This window comes from Phacochoerus africanus, chromosome 1 (assembly GCF_016906955.1).
Source record: "Phacochoerus africanus isolate WHEZ1 chromosome 1, ROS_Pafr_v1, whole genome shotgun sequence".
In the NCBI taxonomy this organism is placed as follows: Eukaryota; Metazoa; Chordata; class Mammalia; order Artiodactyla; family Suidae; genus Phacochoerus; species Phacochoerus africanus.
Genome location: NC_062544.1, coordinates 82902836 through 82924834, shown reverse-complemented (window position 1 = coordinate 82924834; position 21999 = coordinate 82902836). Strand labels below are relative to the sequence as shown.

Below are 21999 nucleotides of genomic sequence, written 5' to 3'. Positions count from 1 at the left end.
AATATTCTTCTTTAAGAGGCCTATAATAGAAAAAGAATTTTAGGAGTTCCTGTTGTGGCTCAGCAGCTAACAAACCCGACTAGCATCCATGAGGACATGGGTTCGATCCCTGGCCTCGCTCAGTAGCATAAGGATCTGGCATTGCTGTGGCTATGGCCCTAGAAAGACAAAAAGTAAAGAAAAAGAATTTTACCCTAGCCAAAGGGCATATTCAAGATAAATAAATGAAGAATGTATCTTATGAGATCATATAGCAGGGCATAAATTTCACAATATTCTGAAAAACACTAAGTTTTTAATTATATACCCTAGTAAATTTTCTAGTAAGTAGGTATGTTTTAAGTCAGTTAAAGTAACCGGAATTCCCATCATGGTGCACAGGAAATGAATCCGACTAGGAACCATGAAGTTGAAGGTTTGATCCCTGGCATCGCTCAGTGGGTTAAGGATCTGGTGTTGCCATGAGGTATGGTGTAGGTCATGGACAAAGCTCTCATCTGGCATTGCTGTGGCTGTGGCGTAGCCTGGTGGGTACAACTCCAATCAGACCCCTAGCCTGGGAACCTCCATATGCTGCAGGTGCGACCTAAAAAGACTAAGAACATGTAAAGCAAATTGAAGTGAAGTAAAGTGAAGTGAAGTGAGATAGAAGTGAAGTGAAGTGAAGTGTAAGGAGGTAAGAGAAGTGAAATGATGCCAAGTAAAAGGAAAGTGAAAATGAAGTGAAGCAAAGTGAAAAAGGAAGTGAAGTGTGGCAAAGATGAAGTGAAGTGAGGTGAAGAAGTTAGGTAAACTGAAGTGAAGTGAATTAAAAAGTAAAGTGAAGCAAGGTGAAGTGAAGTAGAAGTGAAGTGAAAGTGAAGTGAAATAAACCTACTATTGGCCCTAAGACATAAAGAGAAGCCCCTTTCAATTAACCACAACTAAGGTGACTAATTATAACTGACAGTAACAAAATTAGCACAATTCTTTACTTAGCACAAGATACTTGCAGAAACTATCATATTAATTTTCTTTCACAAATTGCATATGATTTACTTACACAGTCTGTTTATCCAAGATGGCAAATAGCTTGAAACTAAGGCCAGTACCTAATTCACTTTTGTTTTTTCAGGACTCAACAGACAAAACCCCCTTAGGAAAAGTTGTACAAAAACCATAATGTTTTTTTTTTATAGTGAATGATTTTAAGCTAATAAAACTTTTAAAAATTGAAAAAAAAGTATTTCAGTAACATTTCAGCACATGCTAAAGCAGTCCTAGCCAAGAGAAATGTTATTTTACATTACAAGTGTTTTACATAAAAGTTTCATTTTACTCAATATATGTAAAAATATTATGATTTCAACATGTAATAAATATAAAAATTTGAGATACTGGAGTTCCCGTCGTGGCACAGTGGTTAACAAATCCGACTAGAAACCATGAGGTTGCGGGTTCGGTCCCTGCCCTTGCTCAGTGGGTTAACGATCCAGTGTTGCCGTGAGCTGTGGTGTAGGTTGCAGACGCGGCTCAGATCCCACGTTGCTGTGGCTCTGGCGTAGGCTAGTGGCTACAGCTCCGATTGGACCTCTAGCCTGGGAATCTCCATATGCCACGGGAGCAGCCCTAGAAAAGACAAAAAAAAAATTTGAGATATTTTCCAATAGACTTTTTTTTTTGCTATTTAAAATCTGATACATTTTATATTTAGAGCCTATCTGATTTCAGACTACGTCATTTCAAGTGTTCAATATCCACATGTGGCTAGTGGCTACCACATACTACAGTGCAATTATAAGTATGATGTGATTTTAATTTGGTCAATTTCATTTATTTCAAAACATATGTATCTCATATATATTATTCTAACTACATGTGCATGTTTTTCAACTGTCCTAGCAAATCTTTTCATATTCACAAACCATCTGCTTGACACACCAGGGCTACGATATTCTAAGTTATATGCCCTCCTCACTTTCTGTGCAGATAAAGCCTAAGTTTTCAATTTCCAGTTAACAGACAATTATATGAAAAGGGCTAAAGGGACAAATATAAAATTTTACCTGGTAATCAACTTCTTATTAAATCGTCTTTCATAAGCTGCACTGATAGCCAGTGATGCCACAAAGGAACAATCTGACACTATTGTCTGTTAAAAGAATTTATTAATATATTCATTCATTCATGTAATTTCAACATTACTACAATATTTTAAGTATTCTACCTAGAGCCTGACTTCTTACACTAAATCTCTTGACTAGGAAGAGATTTATGCTAAATCTCTTAAGAATCTCATGGATAGGAAAACAATAAATACAAGTGTCACAATGCCCATAACACCTATTTTGTTCAAATAAATCCTAAAAAAAACAAAGTATTTCATTGAAGTTAATTTAGATTAAAAAATGAATGATGTATTCCTACATGGATAAAAGCATACTCACTGAATCACACTCTCTTTAATGACAAAAAATTAAAAGCATTTTCAAAAAGTTGGTTATTATAATACGGCCAATTAAAATGCATATGCACATCAAAAGAGTCTTGAATTAGTGTTAACTAATGTGGAAAACATCTGTGCCTTCAATGCTAAAATGTAATTAATAAAGTTTGCAATAAAGCCATAGAATTGTTTTGCCTCTAAACAATATCTTTCTGTTTTACGTCTATTCTACCTTTTTTTTTTTTTTTGTAATGTTTGCACTTGCAACATATGGAAGTTCCCAGGCCAGGGACTGAATCCAAGCCATAGCTGCAGCGATGCTGGATCATTTAACCCACTGCACCAGGCCAGGGATTGAACCCACACCTCTGCAGCTACCTGAGCTGCTGCCATTGGATTCTTAACCCACTCTGCCAGGAACTCCTCTATCTGTTCTCTTAACAGTTAAAATTCAGACTCTCAACTTTCTCATCTGCAAGCACATTTTAATAAATGGAGTGTATATAGAAATTTGTAATTGTTTAAAAGTTATATCTCAGTAAGTTTAAGTGTTCAGAATATTTTTTCCAATTATACTATCTGAATACATAATAAAAAATCTAAGAAAAAAGTCAAATCTACATATAAATTACTTTAAAAATGTTAGCTTTTCATTTAAAATATATGTTTACCTGCTTTATGCTGAAACTGGACACAGTATAAATCATCGTAGGATTGTTGGTCAGATCTTCTGGTCGCACCCACTTAGAAAATATAGCTTTCTGTTTAGGTGATAATGGTAGCTTGCCACATCTATCACTGAGATGATAATAAAAATTATACAATAATAATAATAAAATTAATCTCAAAAGATGTCTCAAAAGCAAAGTTAAATTTCCAAGAAAATTGGTTTTTTGGTATAGTGGTTATAGCTGTACTATGCAGTCCTATAAAATCTCTCTGGTCTCTCTTTACATTGAAGCTTGAATCCAGTCAATCTGATCATCTTCCTCAATTAAAAAAATGTACCATGAGGTTGCGGGTTCAATCCCTGGCCTCGCTCAGTGGGTTAAGGATCCAGCATTGCTGTCAGCTGTGGTGTAGGTTGCAGATGCGGCTCAGATCTGGCATTGCTGTGGCTGTGGCGTAGGCCGGTAGCAATAGCTCAGATTAGACCCCCAGCCTGGAAACCTCCATATGCCAGGGGTGCGGCCCTAAAAAGACAAAAAGACAAAAAAAAAAAAGAATACACTGTAAAAGTTTAATTTAGCATGGTTATATTCAAGAAATTCAGTTTCAATAAAACAGAGCCATTAACAATACAATTTGATTCATTCAAAAGGACAAAGAAGGCTACAGATCTTTATGCTGGCTCTTGACAAAGTCTTCTCTGCACCTAATTTCTGAGTAAAAATCACATACCAGGTGTTTCTGTCGTGGTACAGTGGTTAACGAACCCGACTAGGAACCATGAGGTTGAGGGTTTGATCCCTGGCCTCACTCAGTGGGTTAAGGATCCTGCATTGCCGCGAGCTGTGGTGTAGATCACAGACAAGGCTCGGATCCTGTGTTGCTGTGGCTGTGGCTTAGGCCAGCAGCTATAGCTCCAATTTGACCCCTAGCCTGGGAACCTCCATATGCTGTGGGTACGGCTCTAGAAAAGACAAATAAATAAATAAATAAATAATCACATGCCAGGCATCATACAAAAGTTTTCACATGTATTTTTCGTTTAACCTTCAGAACAACTCTATTAAAGCAATATTTTTGCAAAAGTTTTTTTTTTTTTTTTTTTTTTTTTTTTGTCTTTTTGCCATTTCTGGGGCCGCTCCCATGGCATATGGAGACTCCCAGGCTAGGGGTCAAATCGGAGCTGTAGCCACCGGCCTACGCCAGAGCCACAGCAACACGGGATCCGAGTTGCATCTGCGACCTACACCACAGCTCACGGCAACGCCAGATCCCCAACCCACCGGAGTAAGGCCAGAGATCGAACCTGCAACCTCCTGGTTTCTAGTCAGATTCGCCAACCACTGAGCCACGACAGGAACTCCACTGGAAAAGATTTTAAGTGATTAATAATATAACTTGTGACAGCTGTAGAGCTGTGGCAGGAAGGATATCTGAATATAGTTCTCTGAGGCCACACCCATCATTCCTTTTTTTTTTTTTTTTTTTGCTTTTAGGGCCGCACTCACAGCATATGGAGGCTCCCAGGCTAGGGGTTGAATCAGAGCTTTAGCTGCCAGCCACAGTCACAGCAACACCATATTCGAGTGATGTCTGCAACCTACACCACAGCTCATGGCAACACAGGATCCTTAACCCACTGAGCAAGGCCAGGGATCAAACCCACAACCTCATGCTTACTAGTTGGATTTGTTTTCGCTGTGCCACAACGGGAACTCATACATCCATCATTCTTATCCACCACCATCTACTCACAGTGTGTATGGGACAGACTGGGTAATATTGTTCTAAAACTGATGTATAGCACACATTTTTAAAAATCTACCTTTTCTCAAAGATTTCCTAGAGGAAGGGAAACAAATCTTTGGGTTTCAAAAGATTTCTAGGATAATATATGGTACATGATATGCAAACTGAAACAAATACAACATTTTTTAAAAAAAGAATATTCATAGATATTAGGAGAAAGAGTTTTATGGTCAGGTGTGATCTGAAAACTTCTAGTTCAAGTACTGGCTTTTTTCACTGGATGAAATCTCTAAACCTTTAGAGATTAAAGAACTACCTTTAGAACTACTCATGTTTTAGGCAACATTTTGGTACCTGTGTAATATCAGCAGCTGAGTGTAAACAGACAGCTGAGTGAAGCTAAAAGAATTTATAGACTACCATTACAAAATTCTGAAGAGAAAAAATAAGGCTGATTCAAATCTATAACTGGATTACAGTTATTTTTTAACTTGCCATGTGAACCATAATTCAGTAAAACCAATATTCTTTAATATTTTTTAAAAGTCACCACTAAATTACCAAATTCAATGCTTTTTCTTAGAACTTTAAAAATGTTTAATATTCTATAAATATAATATTTATTATAACGCATGACCAGAAAAGAAAAAAATTTAACCTTTCTAACCAAAGATTCATGAATTGTGGAGCCTTTTGCTATGAATTGTAAAATGTTTACTGTTACTTTTTCTTCTGATTATTCTCACTGTAAAATAATCCAGAAAACAAAAAAAGGAAAAGTCTCACCCATTAGAATAATTTTACTCTTGTTTTTACTTCAAATTTAATTAACTCAGTAAGTATTCACTAAGCACCTGCCAGAGGCTCTACAAAATTCTTGTAGAGAATTTGTAGGCACTAGCTCTACAAAATTCTTCTTAGGGACATTCTGCTGTATGAGCACTAAAAATATGATCTATCTTAATCTGTTACACAAAGATTGAAACTACAAGTTTACACTTGGATGTAAACATTTACGAGCATCCTAGAATAACTGACTCATATTTTCATAATTATAACAATACTGATAAATAGCTTTTACATAAATTTTTGACTACATCTGTAAATAAATACTTTCCAGAATTGGTTTCCTGAGGAGAAATCACCAGTCAAAGGGGTATAAACATTTTTAAAGTATTTGAAATGTACAGCCAAATTATGTAATATAATTTAGTATTTAACAAAATAATTATTTTTAACAGTTAATTCTTGGAGTTCCCATCGTGGCGCAGTGGTTAACGAATCCGACTAGGAACCATGAGATTGCGGGTTCGATCCCTGGCCTTGCTCAGTGGGTTAAGGATCTGGTGTTGCCATGAGCTGTGGTGTAGGTCGCAGACGAGGCTCAGATCCTGCATTGCTGTGGCTCTGGTGCAGGCCAGTGGCTATAGCTCCAATTAGACCCCTAGCCTGGGAACCTCCATATGCTGCGGGAGCAGCCCTAGAAAAGACAAAAAGACAAAACAAAAACAAAAACAAAACCAGTTAATTCTTACTATATGGTGCTTGCTATATAATAAGAACCTTTATAAGTGCTTTATATTTTATCAACTCATTTAATATTCATATTAACACCCTGAGAGGGATTCTATTTTTATTTTAAAATCTGAAACAGATTAAAACCTTGCAAGATCACACAGGAAATGACACTCTGTGATGTGCTTGGCTCTGGACTCTGTGTCCTTAATGTCAGTGCTCTAAGTTTCTTTGACAGAAACATTTCTTAGATCCCAATTGTCACCAGCATCACATGGTTGCCTGAGTGAAAACCTTATAACTTTTGGGCCCTGACATGTCTAACTTGGACTAATCTAAGAACAGTAAAACACCTGAAATGAGAGAGCAGCTCTTTTGTTCTTTATAGAGCCTTTATATATTCTGTACATAATAAGCATTCAACTCTCTGATGTTTTTTGATAATATACAGAACATGCTCATTGTAGAAATTCTGCAAAATAAAAATGTTTTAAAAAGTAAATCACGTTTTGCTGCTTAGAGAAAACCACTATAAACATTTTGCTGTATAACATCATTTTTTCTGTAGATCTATAAAAAATGAGAAAAGAAAAATAAAATTTGGATGTAACTTTCTTTTAAAATTTACTATATTGTAGCATTTCCCCTATATTATTCAGACTTATTTTTTATGGGTAGCATAATGAACCCTTCCTAGAATTGAATTTTCTTAGTAAGGAACAATATATCGTCATTTTCCTCCCCCTTTCCATTCAATGCCTCTGCTGACTTGCATTTCTGCTGTGATCCAACACCAAATGGACAAACATTCATCGACTTGTGCCAGGTACCTTGTGCCAAATACAGTGGGACACACTGTGAGTGTAACGTCAGGCAAAAGGAGACCCACACATCCCATGACTGGGAAACTGCCCAGAGGCACTCTCTCAACATTTCCCCATGGCCTTCCCATAGCCACACCTCTTTTCCAATCAAATTTTATTACAAATGTTAATTTCAAGGCTATGAATTTAGTTGGACTTCAGAGGACAAGGTAACATACTGAAAAATTAAAACAATCTTGAAAGTAAAAATTGCGATTGTGCTTACTTACCAGAAAGGCATTGGATAGGCAAAACGTTCCCGCAGATCAATATTCATGAAAGGAACATATTCTATACCATTTATTTTTGATGTTGTCCTTTAAAACAAAAGGAAAAAACTAAAGTAAATGTTGAAGTTGGCCTTAATTACCAATATTATTTAAACTCCTTAAAATGGCATGTATGGTACTGTAATAAAATTGACAATCTTATGTAATGTTGATAACTTTAAACAAAATTTTCACAAAGTACTTGAATACTAGAAAATAACTGATCCAATTCAATTCAGTTATTCTTTTAAGACTAATATCCTTTACAACAAAAAAACCATCTCAAGGTAGACCTATGCTAGAGGTACTGAAAGTGTCACAGGACACAAAGCAAACTGGATCCTAGGCCCAAGAGAGAAAGTAGTTGTTTAGTTATTTGGAGCTTTAAAAAACATGACATTTATAATTCTGAGAAATACGTTCTTTATATTTTTTGGTTATGAGAATAAGGACCAGGTAGTAAAGAAGGAAGCTGCACAGATAACAGTTATGGCCTCTTAACAAATTAAAGAAATGTGGTTTGTAGAAGCTTTGCACATTCTCTTTTTATTTTGTGTATTTGCATATATTAGCTATTTCTTTCTCTTTCCTTTTTTTTTTTGTCTTGTCTTTTTGAGGGCCGCACCCGCAGCATATGTTGGTTCCCAGGCTAGGGGTCTAATCGGAGATGTAGCCGCTGGTCTATGCCAGAGCCACAGAAAGGCAGGATCCGAGCCTTGTCTACACCACAGCTCACAGCAACGCTGGATCCTTAACCCACTGAGTGAGGCCAGGGATCAAACCTGAAACCTCATGGTTCCTAGTTGGATTCGTTAACCACTGCACCACGACGGGAACCCCTCTTTCTGTTTCTTTCCTTCGTTTTATTTAGAAGGAGTTGGGGGCTAACTTCATAATTCAGTCTCTAGGTAACAATACTCAGTGAGACTGTAACTGAATTTGAAGACAAATTAATACAGCAGGTGAAGGATAGCTGTGTGTAACCTTATTCTGGAATGATGACAGCTTTGTACTTACATGAAGGATAGCTACATCTTGTTAGGCAGAAATACAAAGTCGTTCTAACTGTAGTGTGGAATTTCAAATGTGTGCAGCAGGGAGCATGGGGATGCTTAAGTAGCCAGACTGTTAAATGTTAATGTCTCTCAGGTCAAAACCACCCTTTCTGTCCTGCTTTGTGTTGTATTGGTTCATACACATTTTTTTCTTAGGCAAAGAGGACCAAATTAGTAGGAGTAAAATTAAAATCTTCAGCTGGAAAAGAGAGAAAAATGTATTCAAATGGCTGCCACAAAGGAAGGAACCCCTCTGCCAACTTCACTAAGTGTATAGCTCTGAGCAGGCTAGAGCCCAAGGGAAAAGCGGCCACACTGGCTCAAAATGCAGTCAAGGATTTCCACGGCCTCTGGGGTTCTGTATTTATAATATCCCCTGAGGCTGCTTCCAGACACTGAGCTGGCTTCCCAGCCCAGAGGCTGGTAAACCTTTTCTGTCAGGGGCCAGACAGTATATAAGTTTTGGCTTTGCAGTGAGGTCTCTGTCACATATTCTGGGCCTCTTCTATTTTCTTTTTTACATCTCTTTAAAGAAATGTAAAAAACCATTCAGAGTTTAAGACTGCCCTTTGCTGCCTTTGGCCTAGACTGCTACTTCAAGGTAACAATTTTTTCCCCGTTAGAGCTCTGGTCACAAGGTGGCAAAGATGATGAACAGTCTGCCACAGCTCTACTTTGCCCCATAACTTTTATTATTCAATTTTGAAGAATGCTAGGATTTTCAGATAAAACTATGTCTAATGGAAATGTGAATATGAAGGTATATTAGAACAAATTTCAACTATTCCAAGTTGTGACAATGACAAAATAATTTATAATTACATAATAGCATGACACACTATAACAAAGGTGTAACTACAACTCAGCAAGCCTAACAAGAATAATATTTAGAGCACTGATTATGTTAACAAACTTGTTCATTACAATGAATCCTAAACTGATTTACCTGAGAACTTCTATTTCTTCTGCTGTATATCTCTGTCCTTGTGCATCACATGACTGTGGACTTATAAACGGCTGAGGTCTTTCCTGGAAGGGATTAGTTCCTAGAGGAAAATGTGTTCTTGTTGGAGGTGGCTTTGGTTTAATATTCGTTGCCTTGACTTTGCATAATGGCTTTGTTAAAGGCTCACTCAATGCTTCCGCTCTATAACAGAGAGAGGTACAGAAAAACCATTCTAGTTTTTCTCACATTAAAATTTTCCAGAACACAAAATTTATCTCAAGAACCAGTCGAGCATCCCTAATATAATATCAGTATATAAAATTCTTACATACTAGTCAACAATTCACTACTCAAGCTATTCCCAAAAGTAAGGTGAATATATATTATTTTTTGCAAGTAATATTCCACTGACAACATTAATTGAACATTTGTAGCATGTCAGATAGAATGTAAGGTAAGGAGGATACAAGAATGTATGGAAGAACCCCTGCTCTCAAGGTGCTCCTAGTTTTGTGGGAAAAGAAAGACAACTGCATCAAAAGTGACAGATGTGAGGCTGGAAAAATCCCACATGGGCAAATGCACAGCAGAAGTTACTGACTTAACGTTGGAAAAATAATGAGTCAGTGAACATTTTTATGAATTGATGTTAGAGTCCAGAAGAATTCACCTGGGGAGTGGAGAAGGGTTCAAAGTACAGCAAAAGATGTGCACACATGCAGACATGTGAAGCAGCAGTGAGCAAAGGAGGGAGCCCCTGTGAACAGTGCAAAGAGAGGCAGCAGGAGGTGAGGCCAGTGGCAGGGATTAGATCATAGAAGGCATCACTTGATATTTAAAGGAATTTGGACTTCCATCTGTCAAAGAACTAACAAGCTCAAACACAGAAGTCATTAATCTGAGGTCCATATATGAGACTTAGGAGTCTTGCAAATGCTCTGAAACTACATGCAAAATAAATAAATAAATAAATGTTATGTACCTTTTTTCTAGAGTGTATCCATTCTTTTGAACAGATCCTCAAAGGTGCCCATGACTGACTGATGCCCCTGTGCTGAGGATGCAACTTAGAGATACTAGATGGGTTACCCACATATGTAATGAAAGCCACCTATGCTTCTGACTGGTGAAAGAAGTCAAAATGGAGAAGACAACTATACATCAAGGGCCTACATCTTCATTAATGTGGAGAAACAAACTAAATGCTATATGATGGTAATGAAAAGGAGGGAGAACAGTTATACCTCAATAAAAAAAAGAAGGGCCGGGGTAGCACAGCTACCTAGTCTGAACCTCGAAAGGAGATGTTTTATTAATTCATGCTACAACTATAAATGTCATTTCCACCCTTTTCCTTTGTCTGTAACGCTTTGTCTATACAAGAGGTATAATTCTCTGGTGCAAATCCATTCATTCTTTCAACAAACACCTAGAGAGTACCTTCTGTATGTCTGGCGCTCTGCTAGGTACCTGGATAAAGCACTGAACAAAGACAAAATTCTCTGCCCTCACAGAGCTTGTGTTTGGGGGGCTGGAAGGAACACAGACATTAGTAACAAATTTGATACACTAGTAAATCTCATATACCTTAGAAAGTAATAGGAGTTTTGGGAAAGAACATTAGAACAGAGTAAGCAGAATGAAAGTACGGGAGGAGATTCAATTTTAAATAGAAAGGAGGAGTTCCCCTGTGGCTCAGCAGTAAGGAACCCAGCTGGTATTCATGAGGATGTGGGTTCAATCCCTGGCCTCGTTCAGTGGGTTAAGGATCCAGCGTGACCATGAGCTGTGGTATAGGTCACAGACGTGGCTTGGATCTGGCACTGCTATGGCTGTGCTGCAGGCCAGCAGCTACAGCTCCAATTCAAACCCTAGCAAGTAAACCTCCATATGCCATGAGTGTGGCCCTAAAAACACTAAAAAAAAAAAAAAAAAGAACAGAGAGGGCATGCCTCATTAAAGAGCAATGCATGGAGGGAGCTATACACATGCACGACCTGGAGTATGTACATGGTGGCTCACTCTCAATTTCTCCATTTCCAGTAGTAGCACTGGAAGGCTCACTGGAAATTCTCCTCTTTGGAAGTCTGAAATTACACAATGGAAGGGAAGCCTTCCATTTCAAATGCCATATTCATTTTTTAATTAATTAATTAATTTTTTGTCTTGTCTTTTAGGGCTGCATCCACAGCATATGGAGGTTGCCAGGCTAGGGGTTGAATTGGAGCTACAGCTGCCAGCCTACGCCACAGCCACAGCAATGCCAGATCCTTAACCCCTGAGCGAGGCCAGGGATTGAACCCGTGTCCTCATGGATATTAGTTGGGTTCATTAACCACTGAGCCATGGGAACTCCTCATTTTTGTTTTAGACCCAGCAAAAACTAAATAAAATGATTCTTGACTGACTTGTTTTTTGAGTTTCAAGCAGGGATGAGGACACAGGTGAAACTCCTCTGCTCCCCTGAGTAGTTTATCATCTAATGAGCCAAAGTGACATGTGGAAAAAGCAGCAGGGAACAAGAGAGGAACAAATTTACTTGGAGAAAGAAGGCAGACTTGCTCTGGATCCCAGGTTTGTTACCACGAACTCCACCTCACATGCAGATAAACCTGTTTCAGTGAAGTGACACAGCACACTGCTATCCAAGGATAAGAACTCAAGGGACCAAAACTCACCTGTCCAGTGCTTGTCGAGCCAACTGTTTCAGTTTATTTTGCAGAGTTTTATCAGCAGTCTCATAAGACTTGAAAGAAAGACATTCCAAGGTACAATTATTAATGTGCTTCACCCATGATAATTCTAAGCAAGAAGAATTTACAATGTACATTACACTTCTTAAAATTATGAGGGAATCAACCAAGACATTGTATTTTCATCCTTCAAGGTAACATTTCAAACTGTGCTGAGCGCTCATTACTAAGGTAAAGTCTAAAACCAATAAATGTGGGCAGGTGATAACTGGATCACAACCATATAATCACAGTGCCACATAAGGCTGGGCATCAGGAACCTGGGGAGAGTAGGGCTACTGCACTAAGTGACATAGTCAGGAGGAGAAAGACAGGTACCACAGGATTTCACTCATATGTGGAACCTAAAAGACAAAACAAATAAACAAACAATAACACAAAAACAAACTCAGAGAGACAGAACAGAGGAGTGGCTTCCAGAGCGGAAGGGGGTTGGGGGGATGGGCAAAGTGGGTGAAGAGGTCAACTGTACAGGGATGGAAGGTAACTAGGCTGTGGTGGTGACCACTTTGAAGTGTATACGGATGTGGAATAATGCTGTACATTGAAATTTATATAACTAAACAAAATAAAAACAGACTAGCATTTACTCGCAGGCTCAGTTACCTACATACATGAAGCTAGATGTTCCTCTGAACAAAAGACCTTGAACAGAGAGCCAGTACTCTGATCAATATACTGAGAATACCACTCTTGCCCATGTCACCACATCCACCTGCCAAATGAGCTGCTCTCAAATACTAGATGCTTCTTGGAGCTCCTCAGGAGGCAGTAAAGACTACACAACAGACGGACTTTACACTGCATTAATAAAGCTCTCCCAAACCATTAGCTCGGTTCTAAGTGTATAAAACCAAAAACAGGGGGATGTTTATTTTAAATTCATAGATTTGTGATGGTGAATTCTTCCTGTAATAAATTTACTTTAGTTATATGGGTATAAAAAGGTTAAAAATGGCACCTGTAATTTAAAAAACAATTGCCTAATGACTTGATCTCAATACTGCCAAATTTTGAACAAGATGTTAAAATCCATTATTCATTTCTACTGTTCACTATCTTTTTTTTTTTTTTTTTTTGCTTTCTTTTAGGGCCTCACCCGCGGCATATGGAGGTTTTCAGGCTAGGGGTCAAATCAGAGCTGCAGCTGCTGGCCCGCACCACAGCTACAGAAATGCAGGATCCGAGTCTGATCTGTGACCTACATACACCACAGCTCATGGCAACGCTGGATCCTTAACCCACTGATTGAGGCCAGGGATGGAACATGCATCCTCATACATACTGGTCGGATTCATTACCACTGAACCACAACGGGAACTCCTTCATTATCTTTTAAGGAGGAGTAACTTAGTTTCATTTGTAATAATAGGACGGTTTGTTTTCTTTAAAGAATTAAGTGAAATTTACTAGTAAGGGGAGAAATTTCTTAGTACAATTCCACCAATGTAACTTGTAGCTATTATACATACAGTTTTCAGACAGAGATCTACAGCTTCTGTATACAATTCTATAGCATCTTCAACATTCCCTTTTTCATCTTCATCAAAAGCTTGCGTAACAAGGAAATGAGCCCGTTCTAAGTCCAACTGATGTTTTGATTTCAAAGGATCCGCACTCTTTGACTGAACTGGGATAGAAAAAGAGTCACACCAAAGAAATTATTACACATATATATGTATCACAGGGAACAACATAACCATTTTACTACATTCTTTATCCTTCATTTAAAAAGCTTAGCAAAAATCCTTTAAAAATTTTTTCCCTAAATTTTTGCCCCTATCAGCACTTTCTTTGTTTAAAAAACATAGGAGTCCTCCTCTCACACACCCATCCCACAAAAAAAAAAGTGGAAAATAATAAATCTAAAGAAACTCAATTATGTTTCAAAGTAATTAAAAATTTTTTTCAGTACAGATAATAGTTATAATATACTAGACCTTGATGATAAAATTCATGCTGTTTCCTATTCATCTGGATCCAGAATAAGCGATCATATACTCTTACTGCTCTTTGAAATATGCGTGTTTTGTTTTGTTTTTTGTCTTTCGTCTTTTTAGGGCCACACCTGTGGCATGGAGGTTCCCAGGCTAGGGGTCGAATTGAAACTACAACTGCTGGCCTATGCCAGAGCCACAGCAACGCCAGGTCCAAGCTGCATCTGTGACCTACACCACACTTCATAGCAACACCAGATCCTTAACCCACTGAGCGAAGCCAAACATCAAACCCACAACCTCATGGTTCCTAGTCGGATCCGTTTCCACTGCAACACAATGAGAACTCCTGAAATAAGGGTTTGTCCCTAACATAAAGATACATACCCACGAAGGACCTGCATCTAATAAAAAGACAAGCCCAATTTAAAACAGGGGTGAGGATTGATGATGTCATCAACTTGTGTTGATGTGACTAGTCCATAGGTTACCCAGCTTTTTGGCTAAACAAGACTTCTGGGTAGTCTGTGAGGATGTTTCTGAATAAAACTGGCATTTGAATTGGTGCTGAAAGTGGACAGCCCTCCCCGGTGTGGGTGAGCATCATCTAATCCACTGTTGGCCTGAACTGAGCAACAGGCAGAAGGGGAAGGAGAATCTGCCCTCACTGCAGGACTGCTCAAGCTGATACACTGGTTTTCTCTTGCCCTTGGACTGGAACTCACATCAGCAACCCAGGTCTCAGGCCTTTGGACCTGGAGTGAACCACACCACCGGCTTTCCCGGGGCTCCAGCTTGCAGAGGGTGGATAGTAGGACTTATTAGCCTCCATAATTACATGAGCCAATTCCTCATAATAAACCTCTTTATATACACCCCAATGGTTCTGTTTCTCTGCAGAACCTGACTTATACAAAGAGCAAAGGATCCATATAACCATTTTGCCAGAGCAGACAGGTATTCAAAGGGCCAACTGGCACATGAAAGATGCTCAACATCATCAGCCATCAAGGAACTGCACATCAAATTCACAATAAGATACCAGTTTACACCCACTAGGGTGGCTAAAATAAAAAAGACAGAAAATAACAACTGTTGATACAGATGTGAAGGAAATGGGACCCTCATATATTGCTGGTAGAACTATAAAATCATATAGCCACTTTGGAAAACAGTTTAGCAGTTCCTCAAAAAGTTAGATATTAAGCTACCCTATGACCTAGCAATTCTACTTCTGGGTTTATATCTAAGAGAACTGAAAATATATGTCCCCACCCAAACTTATGAACAAGTGATCAGAAGAGCGTTATTCATAAAAGCCAAAAACTGGAACCAAGCCAATGTCCATCAACTGATGAATGGATAAATAAAATGTGGTATATTAATACAAAAGTAACCATAAAGAAAAATGAAGCACTGATATATGCTACAACATGGAAAAACTCTGAACACATTATGCTAAATAAAAGAAGCCAGACACAAAAGGCCACATACTGGATGATTCCATTTACCTGAACTATCCATAATAGACAAATCCATGGAGACAGAAAATAGATTAGTGGTTGCTAGGGCCCAGGGGGTGGGGAGAATAGGGAGTGACTAAATAAGAGGTTTCTTTTAGGGTGACAAAAATATTCCGAAATTAGAGAGTGGTGATAGTTGCACGACTCTGGGAATACACTAAAAACCACTGAATTGTACACTATAAAAAGGTGTATTTTATGGTATATGAAATATATCTCAATAAAATTGTTATTTTTAAAAGCTTTAAATTGTCTCAAAATTGAGTTTAATCTTTTAAAAACTACAACCCTCAGTAACACACTAAAGTATGTACTAAACCCATTTATAGAATAAATGTTAAACTGTCTAGCTCAAGGTTTCTCAGCCTTGGCACCACTCACGTTTTCAGCGGGGTAATTTTTTGCTGTGGACAATCCTATGCACTGTAGGCTCTTCCCTGTAGCACTATCTCTGCTCTCTATCCAACCTGATGCTAGCAGCATACTGCACCCCCTGGCATAAAAAATCAGAAATCTCTCCAGGCATTGTCAAATGTCTCCCGAAGGGCAAAAATCGATTCTAGTTGAGAATGACTATCTAGCCTCAAGTTTCATAGCTAAAAGTAGAAGGGCAGGAACTCAACTTAGATCTTTTATTTATTTATTTATTTATTTTTGCTTTTTTATGGCTGCACCCATGGCGTATGGAGGTTCCCAGACTAAGGGTCGAATCAGAGCTATAGCTGCCAGCCTGTGCCACAGCCCCAGCCACATCAGATCCAAGCCACGTCTGTGACCTATACCACAGCTCACGGCAATGCCAGATCCTTAACCCACTGAGCAAAGCCAGGGAGCAAACCCACATCCTCATGGATGCCAGTGAGATTTGTTAACTGCTGAGCCGCGATGGGAACTTCCTCAACTCGGATCTTTTAATTCTGAGTCTTGAGTTTTTTTAAACTACACTGGAGAATTTCAAGCTGGGTTACCTTTCCCCAAACCAAAAGTCAACCCATCTCTCAAGTCACCTGACTGTCAGCAGATTTCATATTTTAAAAGCTGGGGTTTTGGGGAGTTCCTGCCATGGGTCAGCAGTAACGAACCCGACTAGTACCCATGAGGACGCAGGCTGGATCCCTGGCCTTGATCAGTGGGTTAAGGATCCGGCATTTCTGCGAGCTGTGGTACAGGTTGTAGATGTGGCTCAGATCTCGAGTTGCTGTGGCTGTGGCCCGAAGCTGCACCTCAGATTGGACCCCTAGCCTGGGAACTTCCATATGTTGCGGGTACAGCCCTAAAAAGCAAAAAAAAAAAAAAAAAAAAGAAGAACTGGGGTTCTGAACAAGATTTTTATTTGATAAAGGACTCTTCTGCTTGAAATGATAATACGATATTTAAGTAAACCATTTAATTCACCAGATTACATTCTACTTCTTGAACAAAATAAGTCAAAAAGCTGACAAAACATTTAAGGTATATTATGCTTTATTTATTTACTTATTTGAAATCTTTTCAGGGCCATACCATGGCATATGGAGGTTCCCAGGCTAGGGGTCAAATGAGAGCTGTAACCTCTGGCCTATGCCACAGCCACAACAGTGCCAGATCCGAGCTGCGTCTGCAACCTGCACCACAGCTCACAGCAACACTGGATCCTTAAGCCACTGAACAAGGCCAGAGATTGAATGTGTCCTCATGGATACTAGTCAGGTTCATTTCCAGTGAGCCAAGATGGGAATTCCAAGGTTTACTATGCTTAGAAATCCTTTTTGAACTTCTGTTTCACTGGCAAGTGTTCACGCTCCAAGAGATTAGAGCTCATTCTGTGCCTAATATAAACACCACATTTTATAAGTTTAAGAACTTCATTTACTTAGCTGGGAAGATGAAGTGCCTTTGAATTACATGGCATTCTGAATACATGAATCAGTGTAACTTTGCACTACATGAGGTCCTGGTGCACAGGCAGACCACTTTTCAATGCATGCCATTTCTGCACACTGTTTTAAATGAAACTACCATGTCTGTAAGGAGATTGTCCTAACAAGAAATCCAATGATCAAATCAACTTTATCCTAACTATGAGCTTGAAACTGCTCATATGTCCTCAAAATGAGTGGTGAAAAGTAAAGCCTCCCCTGGAGTTCTTGTTGTGGCTCAGTGGTTAACGAACCTGGCTAGTTACCATGAGGTGGCAGGTTCGATCCCTGGCCTCGTTCAGTGGGTTAAGGATCCGGCATTGCCGTGAGTAGTGTAAGTCGCAGACATGGCTCGGATCCTGTGTGTTGCTGTGGCACAGGCCAGTAGCTGTAGCTCTGATTCGACCCCTAGCCTGGGAACGTCCATATGCCACGGGTGCGGCCCTAAAAAGACAAAAGACAAAAAAAAAAAAAAAGAAAGTAAAGCCTCCCCTAAGCTTGTGGCTTTATTATACAGCCACAACAAAAAAGTGGTTAAAAAGAGCCCTTAGTAACATGAACGCTTTTCTAAAACAAAGTGTCAGTAGATGGTCATTTTCTTTTCTACCCATGTGAACAGCAGATTTTACCAGGAGCCATTTACCTCTAAGAGAACAGCAATCACATAGCCTGTGTACTTGTTTCACAGCCATTTGCCACACTGTTTACAAAAATAAATACAAGTTGTTCCAGGACTCTACTTACATGTTGCTTTTCCAAGATACCATTTTAAAAAAGAGTTTAGCTAAGGTCTTAAGGTTGAGGATAATGATACAGTAAAGACTGTGAACCCACTGCTAAAGTCTTTAGACACTAAAGAGGAGGAGTCATTTAATTTTAATAGCAGGAGAGGGCATGTGACAGATATTTAAAAGCAGACTTGAACTAGGGTCCTAATCCTGACGCTGCCCATGATACACTGTTAGAAGGTAGATAATTCATCCTCATCTGCTGGGAAATTAGGAGGCTGGCCTCTATCACCTCTAAGGCTCCTCTTCACAGATGTATCACTTATTTCCATATTATGATTTTTAAAAATGTGACTATCCAAAGAGGAATGAGCAGCAAGAGAATAAGGATCAAGAATCAAAGATGAAAATAAAAAAGAAAGAGAATATGTGGGAAAAGTAAGATGTGATGGGAGAGAGGAAAAAAAAAAGTACAGTGATACAGTGAAGTCCTTTACCAACCTGCTGAATGTAGAGCCTGCACTCTTTCCAGATATTCATTTATTTTTTCTTGAATGTGTTCTAGGCTTGATCCTGCCATCTCAGCATAAATTAAGGCTTGTGCAGCTTCCTAAAAATTAAAAAAAAAAAAAAAAGAATTCAAGGGAATCTAACAGATGAGTTATAATTTGAATTTTTTTACCACTTTCTAACTCACTACTGCTTTCTACGAATGACAAAACAAGAATGTCTTTAAGATAGCAGTAATATTTTGATAAAGTAAATGAGTTATAGAATCCTTCAATACCTTTTCTCGGTTCTGAATACTCTCAATTTTCTCATACTGTTGAAAATGTATGAAGTCAAATAGAAGAAAGTCATTGTAAACATTTTCTTAGAATAGCTGTGGTTTATATGTTTTTTTCTTTCTCTCTTTTTTTTTTTGTCTTTTTAGGGCTGCACCCGCAGCATACGGAAGTTCCCAGGCCAGGGGTCTAACTGGAGCTGGAGCTGCTGGCCTATATCACAACCACAGCAATGCCAGATCCAAGCCATGTCTGTGACCTACACCACAACTCGAGGCAATGCCGGATCCTTTAACCCCCTGAGTGAGGCCAGGGATCTAACCTGCATCCTCATGGATACTAGCAAGATTCTTAACAGGAACTCCTTTTCTTTTTTATTTATGCAACAGGTCAGACTCGAAATTATACACCCCAAAAAAGTGAACTGAGTCTTGAATGCATCAGAACAGATAATAATCAATAAAACTAAACATCAATAAAAAAGATTTTAAAGGTTATCTCACAGTGGAAAGAAAATCTTTTCCTCTACAGAAAATATTGTCAAGGGGGGACACACTGTATGGTAGATTTCAGTTGTATAAAATAAACATTTTAATTAAGAAAATCTGGATTTGTCTTGCCACTATTCCATAACTTCTTCAGCCAGTTAGGCTGTGGCTAGTGAGGAAATGCCTTCATTCTCACCATCAGCATTCTGAGAGGGTGACCAATGCTACCACACAGAAAGTCCACAGAGAGACTTTCCCAAGTACTACCACCTTCTCTGCAGTAACCTAAGCAAGTGTACTTCAAAGAACCTCATGCCTGATTATCTGGATCCAAAGAAGCCACCCACTGATCCAGTTATGAGAGCTGGCGTTGTTTCCTTCAAACTACAAAATCAATAAGAAGAGTAAAGTTTTGGTCCAAATTGAAATTGGGGATAGAAAAAATACGTTTTCCTCAGATTTCAGTAATTCAGATATCTCAGGGGAGAGAGGAAAATATAACCTTATATGTAAATATTACAGCCAATTTTTAAAACTGTTGGCATCAACTTTATTTTACTCATTTCATTTATACTTGAAAGTGACTAACAATTAAGGAACCCCTTTTAGAAGAGTATGAAGACAGAAAACACTAAATATCTGATAGTTTACATAAACAGCTCCTACAAGCACAACCACTTTTCTGACTCTCAAGGAAAAGAAATTCTTCATAGTAACAAGCAAATCTTACAGCAAAACAAGAGGCACACTGCACAGTATTTTCTTTTGCCTTAGCTATTTCAAATGGCACTATTTTCACCTACAAACATTGGTCAGTTATTTCACAAAACTAAAACAGAGTTTTACTTTTTAAATAGCACTCTCATGAAATTGTCAACAAAAAGTCCAAAAGGAATGATTCTAAAACACATCAAAAGTCTCTAGATTATAAAGGCAATTAAATATTAATCTGAAAAAAAACCACACGTTAATGACAGCATATACGTTTATAGGAAAAAGTTACTACTACTGTATAATCAGTCGACATTCCTTCTAAAAGAAAAGGTAGTAATATCAAGAAGATACAGCTACCTCAGCAGGGAGGCGCAGGGCAAGACTGCAGCGAGACAGTTGTGTTTGCAAATCCTCAGGATTAGGGAGCAAAGAGTGGACTGTGAAGCTCCTAGTCTTTAATAATTCTGGCCCCAATAATTATCCAAATGAAATATCAAAGAAACATGTAAAGCATAAGGATATTATGATGCTGAAGATCAAAATATAAATGTTCATAAATGAACATAAAATGACCGGAAGAGTTTGTAAATACACCAAGACACAGCTATAGAATGCATCCACTAACAAGGTAATATTATGAATCTTAAAAAAATTCATAACTTTTTAAAAGTTTCAATGAGAAGATTAAAACAGTATAAACAGTACGATTTTGGTTTTTTTTTAAAGGTGTGTAGACACATAGGCGTAGAAAAACAAAGATACAGGTCAAATGCTAGGATATCCGATGTTTTATTCTTTTTAACTGACTTTCTGAGTCCGTCTGAGCATGCACTGTTTCCGTGTACATCCAAGACAGTGAGAACCAGTGAGCTGACAGCTCAGCCCCGCCTTCAGGACGGAACCGACCCTGGAGAGGCTACCAAGCCCAAGAGAAGGACTCAGGGGCGGGGGCAGGGACAGGCCTGGCCTCTCAGCGGGGCCACCGTCCCCCACCCCCGAAGGACAGCGAGAGCGGTGATGCGATGCGAAGCCCATCAACCAGCACCTGGGCCCGCCCCGGGCCCACCTTGTAGTAAAACACCGCCTCTGAGTAGCGGCCTTCGTGGTCGCGCTGCACCGCCAGCCGCGCGAACTGCACAGCATCCCGTTCCAGCGCCGCCGCGTCCATGGCGGCCCCGCGGCGAGGTCCTCCGCCGCCTGCTGCCCAGGCGAGGCCCGGGCCGCGCAGAAATGCTGGAGCTCACTTCCGGAGGCTGAGGAAGGACAGCGGCCGGCCCCTCAGCACAGATCCGGCTCCTAGCCTGCGAGCAGCCTAACTCCACTGCCGCCGCATTCCCCGCCCCACCCACCGGTCCCACTGCGCAAGCGCGGCCGGCCGGGTAAGGCGTGTTCGTGAAGCCCGGGCGCCGAGGGCGGTGGGCAGGACCCGGCCTCCGCGGGGCCGAGTGCACGTGACCGCCACTGCGCCCAGGATTGGATCGACGCAACCGGTGCCACGTCCGAGCGGACGCTGCCTCCGCCCTCTACACGCAGGTGGTAGTGCCCTGCGAGGCTGTTGCTGGCCAGATTAGGGAGGGGGGGGCGCATGCGCTTTTCGGGGCTCTACCCACTCCCGCCTCCCACCCGCTCCCGGAGAGCTCTTCCCATCTTCTGGGCTGCTTTTTCAAAAATTAGGGAAATAG

The 21999-nt window shown here is 39.6% G+C and overlaps 1 protein-coding gene across 2 annotated transcripts in view; it reads right to left on the bottom strand.

Annotated features, from left to right (window-relative positions):
- The window catches only part of CAPN7 (calpain 7), a 48334-nt gene extending 26665 nt beyond the window's left edge, over window positions 1-21669 (bottom strand). The window contains exons 1-8 of one of the 2 annotated variants that reach the window (XM_047768483.1): window positions 21384-21669; window positions 18832-18940; window positions 13717-13874; window positions 12170-12237; window positions 9492-9692; window positions 7452-7538; window positions 3097-3223; window positions 2046-2131 (exon numbers count right to left, since the gene is read on the bottom strand). In XM_047768483.1, coding sequence (XP_047624439.1) covers window positions 2046-2131; window positions 3097-3223; window positions 7452-7538; window positions 9492-9692; window positions 12170-12237; window positions 13717-13874; window positions 18832-18940; window positions 21384-21485 — 938 coding nt within the window. In that variant the 5' untranslated portion in view covers window positions 21486-21669. The remainder of the gene's footprint in view (window positions 1-2045; window positions 2132-3096; window positions 3224-7451; window positions 7539-9491; window positions 9693-12169; window positions 12238-13716; window positions 13875-18831; window positions 18941-21383) is intronic. The other variant, XM_047768474.1, reaches the window with a different exon arrangement.
- Between the last annotated feature and the right edge of the window lie 330 nt (window positions 21670-21999).